At 38.2% G+C, this 7,844-nt stretch overlaps 1 protein-coding gene across 1 annotated transcript; it reads left to right on the forward strand.

Moving 5' to 3' along the window:
* The first annotated feature begins 2,839 nt into the window (after positions 1-2,839).
* MUCL1 (mucin like 1) lies at positions 2,840-7,121 on the forward strand. Its single transcript, XM_015151903.3, has 4 exons — positions 2,840-3,392; positions 3,861-3,902; positions 5,510-5,632; positions 6,928-7,121. The coding sequence occupies exons 1-4, from the start codon at positions 3,335-3,337 to the stop codon at positions 6,975-6,977; spliced, it is 273 nt and encodes a 90-aa protein (XP_015007389.3). The 5' UTR covers positions 2,840-3,334; the 3' UTR covers positions 6,978-7,121.
* The last annotated feature ends 723 nt before the right edge of the window (positions 7,122-7,844 follow it).

Genomic DNA, 7,844 nt, shown 5'->3' on the forward strand with positions numbered 1-7,844 from the left:
GAACATTTATCACATAGAGACTGTACATAAGGGTACTTTAAAAAGTATATCAATGGCTTCATGATTTGATAATAGCAAAAGAATACAAACGACTTGAATTCCTGTAAGCAGGTAATGCTAGAGTAAATTATGATATAACCAAGCTACTGAAAGGAACGGTACAGATATATAAGGACTGAGTTAGAGTTCTAAGAAGTAGTGTTGGGTGCAAAAAGGAGAAAGAATGGTTTATAATTAAAGGCCATTTTGTACAGCATTTTAAAAGAATTTGTGTACAAGCACAAATATATGGTCACTTGCATCTACCTATATTTGCCTATTATAATAGGAATATGGGGAAATTTATTTAACATTTGCTTTTTGGTATTGATGATAGCAGTTTATGAAATACTAGCCATAAAGGAATAGGAATAAATAACTATGTATAAGTTCATACATGCATAAAATTTTCATAAATATATAATCACCAAGTAAAAATGGCAGTTATCTCATTGTTTTGGTCCATCTAGAGACTTTTACTTTCTTACGTATACTTACGTATACTTACTATTTTAATTTTTATAAAAAATGCAAAAATAATCTTGTAATGGTAAAGAGCAGTAGGAAAAAGTTTTGGAGATATGTCATCTATTGAATTTCACTTTTAAAATTACATATCTACTAGTATATAGTGTATATATATAGAGAGATAAGGTTTGGTTATACACACAATATATGATTTTACATAGAATATATTGCATAATATTTGACAGATGTTACAAAATGGAATAATTTGTAGATATTAGAAAGATCTCAGTTTAATTTTAATATAACATGCCCTATATATAATGCTGTTCATTTTAATGAACAAATCTGGTGTTAGATCTGAGTATATTTTATATACTCACACATGATAGTTTATGCTTGAATTTTAGATCCCTCTTAAAGTGATAATATTAAAAACCTACAATTTGAAGCATTGTAATATTATTAAAATCCAATAACTTCAGAAAAATAAAGCCTCAAAACTGTTGCAGGCCCCATGGGGCTCCCCTGCACCCTGAGCCTTCATGTCCTCTGCACACTCAGGCCACTGGTTGCAGGTGGTCTGCTTCCCCAGCAACTGCAGACCAGCTTCAGCTTGGGCAAACCAGCACACTTCTCTGCCACCCAGAGGGCTGCTTCTCCAGTGAGTTCTGAATATCAGCTTCAGGGAGGAGGGCTCTTTCCATGGTTGTCCTTCCTTGGATATTCTCCCTCGACCCTAGGGTTTCATAGAACTTCCTTATAACTACTCATTTATCAAACTTTAGAAATTCTTTGTATCACACTTTTCCTGTTTAATCCACTGTGTGATTTTGATCTCTTCAGGGGACCCTAACTGATACATATGTTTAATCTTTTTTCTTTAGCAAGCCAGTCATTGCCTTAAGTCTGTCTGGTGGGTCTCTGCCTCTGTGGAGGGACACAGTGGGCTCTCAATAAGTAACCATCTCCTAGAAGACCCTTCAATTTGTGTCAGTTTTGTTGGGAGGCCTTACAAGGGTGACTGTAGGGCTTATTTCCTATGGGGTAGAATCAGATAGTACCTGATTTTTAAGCCTTCCTTCCTTCTTTGTCTCTTTTAAATACTTCTCTCCTTCACTTTTCCTTCAGAATATGTGTTTTTTTGTTAGCTTTTTTAAATGCTAACCTCTCACCATATTATGACAACTCTGTGTCTCATGGCAGATATGAGTTTACCCAAGACAAGGACATTGACTTGCCTTTCCGAGGTTGAAGACCACTCTCAGGAATTTCCTCTGCCTTTCTTCATTCACCTGATGGGGATCTCTTAGCATGTTTTGGGAAGTAGACTGGTTGCTGTTATCAGACAGACCTTCCAATAAAAGGAGAAGTAGATGTTCAGTGCTGTTCCAGGTTACAGAGATCCTTCCAATGAGGGTATGACCCAAAAAGGCATACTTTTTTTTGAACAAGAAGAACTTTAAAGCAAGGGAAATCTTTAAAATGTAGAGAATTCCCTATGATTCTGGGTATTCCAAGTGTTCATCACCCCTCTTTGAGGCCTCGGTTGGGTCCAGCACTTGGTTGTGCTGTAAATGTGGAATGTTTTCCTCCCTTGCTGTCTTTACTTAGCAGCTTGGCTCCATTATGACAAAGGACGAGTAGATTGATGTAACTTGGTGCAGTGCTGGGCCCTACTCAACAGCTGCAGGGAGGTCTGGATGATCATATTCGCCATGTACTCACCATTCTTTTCCTTCAGACTGACGATTTCCTTTCCGTTGCATTGTCCAAACATACCACATTGTTGATTCCTCAGCTCCTTAAGACTCTGTTCAAATATCACCTATTCAGTAATGCCTTTTTTAGTCACCTTATATAAAATTGCTCCCCATTTTCCATCTCTAAACTGACTCTCCTTTCTTCTTCCTGCATTCTTTTTTTATTAGGTCTTATCACCTCACACATAATACATGGCGTTTTCTCTTTCTTTACTTTTTTAGTGTATGAATCCCTGCAAAACCATGTATGAAATAAAATTTCTGTGTGCTTTGTTCACTGTTATTTTTCTAACATCTAGCATTGTGTCTGGCACACAAGAATGCTCAATGAATGTTTTTTGAATGAAAAAATTGATTAAATGGATGCATGAATTAACAAATGTTAGTTTATTCTGTATACTTACTCCTTGATTTTGAATTTTTACACAATGGTTGCTAAATCCAGTGAAGTCATATTTGGTTCTTTAGATCATTCACTGTCGGACTCACTCTGCACCAGCGTCAGATGACCTAATTACATGTTCAGGAGGGAGGCCATGACTTGAAGAATGCACAGGCTGAGTTACACAGGATAGTCTTTGGATCGGCCTGTTCTACCCTGATCATTCCCCTGGGGGGAGACAGAGGGCTAAGCACTTTGTAAGTGTATGACTCCTAGAATCTATGATTTCAGGAAGATTTCAGGAAGGCTGGTTATGAGGCATCTCCAACCTGTCAGAGGAGCTGGTAATTATGGAGACACTATACCCTACATGTAAGAGGAAGCCTGGAAGAGAAGTTGCCTGGAGCATATTTAATATAAGAGACTCGATTTGAAACCTGTTTGGTCAGAACCAATGATTTGAATTTACAACCTTTCCAAAGGGCCCTGGCTGTGCTGTTGATTCTCCAGTGGTTTGTGTCCCAACGTTTTCTGGCATTACCTAACCTGGATTCTGGTTGACAGCTCCTGATTGGTGCCTTCTGCATATATATTGTCAGGATGTGGAATCCTGAAGTCAGTGCCTTGCCTTCTCTCAGGCTTTGAAGCATTTTTGTCTGTGCTTCCTGATCTTCAGGTCACCACTATGAAGTTCTTAGCAGTCCTGGTACTCTTGGGAGTTTTCACCTTTCTGGTCTCTGCCCGTAAGTAAAGATACTTATCTGAACATAAGTTTTGTGGGAATACACATAAAATATCTCCTCTAAAGATGTGGGCTTGTGGTTGCTTAGAATGTGCTTTTTTACCTCTCCTGTCCTAACTTGTTCTATTACCGTTTTGACAGACCATTCAAGATGGAGAGGACTATCCTTAGGCTCTTCTTAATTCAGTCTGATCTTAATTCAATAATACCTTGGAACCCAAGTTCATTGTTACTGTTAGTAAAATATGTTTAATAAATCAGAGATTTATTTTGGGAAAGGAAAAATGACCACATATTAGGTTTCTATTGGTTTTCTTATCTTATCTGTGCACTGGTTCTGCCTCAACTGGTACACCAAGGACGGAGGGTCTTCCATTGTAAAGTCTGAAATATTGTCCATATTCTCTCTTACCTCCATCCTCCAAACTGGTATTCAGCTAACATCTTATTTTTGCTTCTCATCTTTCAGAGAGTCCAACAACATCTGCTCCAGCTGACACGTATCCAGCTAGTGAGTCTGCACCTGAATGTCATCTCTTTCCTGCAATGACCATTTTCCACTTCCAGCCTCATGTCAAACAGCCAGTTTCCATGTGGACAGTCTTGGTTATAAGGAATCCTAAGCAAAAGCCTGTGAAAGCTATATTCCTGATTTTAAAATTCACCACAAACATAGTGAATCTGCTTACGTCTTACACATTCTTAGAACATATGAAATCTAGGCCATAGACTTATACAAATGTGGGCTTATTATTCATTGTTTTTCAGCAGAAGGCACAATGAGGTCTGATGTGATGTTTCTCATGAGATCTGATGTTGTAGCCTGAGAATTTTTGAGAGATGCCTTTAATAAATGGAAGGACTGAATATATAGCCAGTGTCAAAAAGAGGCCAGTGGGTCTCAGAATGAAGGAAGATACTGTAATTTTGAAGTGATATAAAAATAAGTCCATTTGGATCACAAGCGAGGGTGGTGTGTGGGATGTGGAGTGCAGGGGTCAGGTAGAAGAAGAGGTCTAAGCTTTACTCTTTGAAATGGTGTATATTCCTTATTCCCAGGCTGATGTTTTTTCCCTTCTCTAACCTGAAAATGAAAGTGGTGGACCAAAGTCTTTAGTCATTCTTGGGCTTCTCCCAAAGTGTTCTTCACATTCTGTACTGTGTGTGTGTTGTGCCCATGCATAAGTTAAGGGGGTCTGTCTTTATCCTTCACATCTTGGTCACAAGCTTTAGTCAGACCTCACATATATTTTTCCTGGCATGTGAGGCCCCATTTAAAAAATATTCTCTCTTAAATAAGGCCTGAGACAGCATGGATAGAGTGTGGGTTTGGAGGTGGAGCTACTTATTTGCTGAGGTGGGTTTAACTCACAAATGTGGGGTCTGACTCTTGATTCTTATCAATAGCTCTGATGTAAGGTAATTTTCATAACTCTTACCCAGTACCTTTTTACACATAGTAATTGATGGGGCATTTTTATTACTATCACAAGTGTACTAATTTCTCCTGTTATATCTAATGTGGCTCTCACAATTACCTCTCTAATAAACAGTCCAAGTTGTCACAAAGGGTGAGACAAATATGTCTCTTTTCATTCTAGAACCTGATAGAAGATATCTTACTGCACTCTAAGACAGGAGATATAACTCCAAGATGAGATACATCTTCTTAGTCTGCCTCCTCCTTCCCTCTAGAGTTTACTCACACTCATTCATGCTGCATTGGAATGTATGCTGTCTTAGGTTATTCTGTGGGAAGGCATCAGAATGTCAGGCTACTAGAGATTTCCTTATTGCTTCTGAGCAGTAGTCCCTGTGAATAGGAACACTCACAGTCTTGCTCTTTTGTGCTCATACTTGGGACAAAGTACTTGCTTGTCTCTTTAATCGGTGTCATTGCCCTTGGAGGGAAATCCCAAATTCTTTCTGTCCCAGCAAAGACAGGACAGGGAAGGGTGAAGCATAAGGAAAGAGGGCAGGTAGGCTAAAGATAAGACAGAACTGATGACAGATTTGCAGAGATGAATTCAGGAGGAGGAATGTATGTCCACCCCTGCGTGGGATAAATTTTGTTCCAGAAGGAACAGTCTCACCTAGAGCTTTTCCTTCTAATTTCAGCTGGCCCTGGTGATGATGAAGCCACTGAAGCTGAAACCACTGCTGCTGCAACCACTATGACCACCGCTGCTCCTACCACTGCAACCACCGCTGCTTCTACCACTGCTCATAAAGGCATTCTAGGTAGCAAGACTCCTCCATCTGTGTGCTTCCTTTATGTGGCTCCTTGATTCCTTGGTTTCTCTGTTCTCACAGAGACCCTATTTTTGAGGTCAGGGAGACCTCTTCTTTACATTGTTCTCTAATTCCTTGTAGTTTTCTAAGTCAAGTCAACAGATAAATACCAGAGGAGTCAAGAGGTTACCTGACTTTTAGGTTACCAACATTACCTGAGCAGATCTTGAAATATTGGCATTTATTAAGGAAAACTCTTCCTTAGTAGAAACATCATTGGAAAGACTAAAATAAGTTTCTCCATGAAGCTAGGTAACTGCTTATTTACTTATTTTTTTAAATCAGGTAGGGTGTGTGTATGTGTGTGTGTGTGTGTGTGTGTGTGTGTGTTTAAATCAGACAATTTAAAAATCAGGTAATCTAGTAAAATCTTTGTTTCCTTTAGAGAATTTTGCCAAAATAGAAAATAACAAGGAGTGATTTTACAATCTTTCTTGAGGCAGATTATTTTGAGTGCTCTTCAGGGTATTTCTGGGGTGTTGGACATTCATTGAGGATCAGTGTACATTCCTCCTATTCTGGGTTCACTTTTTCTTGAACTTTAACTTTCACGTAGTATTGATTACAACATTTGTTCAATCTGAACATATGCCAGGAACTGTGTCATAAAATTTACATATATATTATAATTTAAATATCACAGTCATTCTATGAAATAAACATTTTAAAGATGAGGAAATGGAAGCCTTGCAATGAGAAACTTTCCTTTGATCACACAGGCAGAAAGAAAAAGGAAATTGTATTCAAACAAATGGAGAGTTACAATGAGAAACTTTCCTTTGAGCACACGGGCAGAAAGAAAAAGGGTTCAAATTGCACCCATACAATCAAAGTCCCTAAGAAATCTTTAAATATTGCTTTATACTTTCTCATGTCTGGGTTAGTGCTTGGAACTCTGTCAATAATCTGTAGAGCAGACTATGAGTGAGAAAATAGCTTTTCTCTCTTATCAGAAGAAGGCTGGATCTCTGTGCCATATTATAGGAAAACTCATACGTATTGACTTTCTTCTAGTTCTCTCTAAAGTTCCAACCTACTGGGCTTCCGTCTAGGGCTGTATTTCCAAAATCTTTAAGGACAGAAATTGGTTGTTTATCTTCCCGTAATTACAATCCCATGTTCCTTTCGAATCCCCTGAGTTTTGTTGACATTTGACACTTGTTAGTTCCCTCAGATTCTGAAGAATAAATCCACATTCTTCATCCTTTGTGGAAGCCTCTTGACAATATTTTTTTCTCTTACAGATTTACCCAAATGGCTTCAGGATTACCTGAAAGGCAAACTGTTTCCCTGAGATGGAATCAACTTGAGTCTTCTGCAATTGGTCACAACTAATCACGCTTCCTATGATTTCATCCAACTACTTACCTTGCCTACTATATCTCCTTTATCTTAATCAGTTTATTTTCTTTCAAATAAAAAATAACTATGAGCAACATAAAAATGGTATTTCTTAGGGACTATCGGGTGGTTGTCCAATGTTTAGACAATCCAAGTGACAGACACTTCAGATTTTACCTAATACTTCCTTGTGCTCCTACTAATAACTAGATTTCCTACTTGTTTCTTTTTTAAATAAGACACTAGTTTTGTGCTTAATACTAAAGACTACAGTTTTCTCTAACATGGATAGACTAATCAATACTTAATAGATACAAATGTTCAGTTTGATTCCACCAAACTCTCCTATCAACTGACAGAATTTTTTTCTTATCTGTAATGACTTAGCACATGTGGTAAGAAAGAGGAAAGGAACTCCTGACATCTGGGTACTGGTTTGACACAGCCAAGTTTCAGAGTTGTTAGAGGGTGACTGGATGCTCACAGTTAGGCAATGGTGTTTTCCTGTTGGACACAATCTCACAAAACACCAGCATCAGACAAGGCCATTCAGTGACTGATGAATTGAGAGTAAAAAGAAAAACCAATGCATATTTTTTTTTTTTTTAAGCACAGACAAAACCAGAGTTAGTGTGCAAACCTTAGAATACTAAGCATTCCTCTCTCTCATTCAGTGATTGCTGCTTCACTATGAATTACAGGTTAAGCTTCACAGTAGTCTGCCCTCCTTTTAGATACTGTTTATCAAGAAACCTAATCTTAGCATTGTTCATATTTGCTGACAGCATCCAATCCAGAGGTTAGCCTCACTTCCCTGATC

This window comes from Macaca mulatta, chromosome 11 (assembly GCF_049350105.2).
Source record: "Macaca mulatta isolate MMU2019108-1 chromosome 11, T2T-MMU8v2.0, whole genome shotgun sequence".
NCBI lineage: Eukaryota > Metazoa > Chordata > Mammalia > Primates > Cercopithecidae > Macaca > Macaca mulatta.

Bases quoted from the DNA above. Each gene is read 5' to 3' on its own strand.
- MUCL1 (XM_015151903.3), top strand. From the start codon at position 3,335: ATGAAGTTCTTAGCAGTCCTGGTACTCTTGGGAGTTTTCACCTTTCTG. The intron at 3,903-5,509 runs GTGAGTCTGCAC...TTCTAATTTCAG, and splicing joins AGCTGACACGTATCCAGCTA to CTGGCCCTGGTGATGATGAA. The intron at 5,633-6,927 runs GTAGCAAGACTC...TTTCTCTTACAG, and splicing joins TGCTCATAAAGGCATTCTAG to ATTTACCCAAATGGCTTCAG.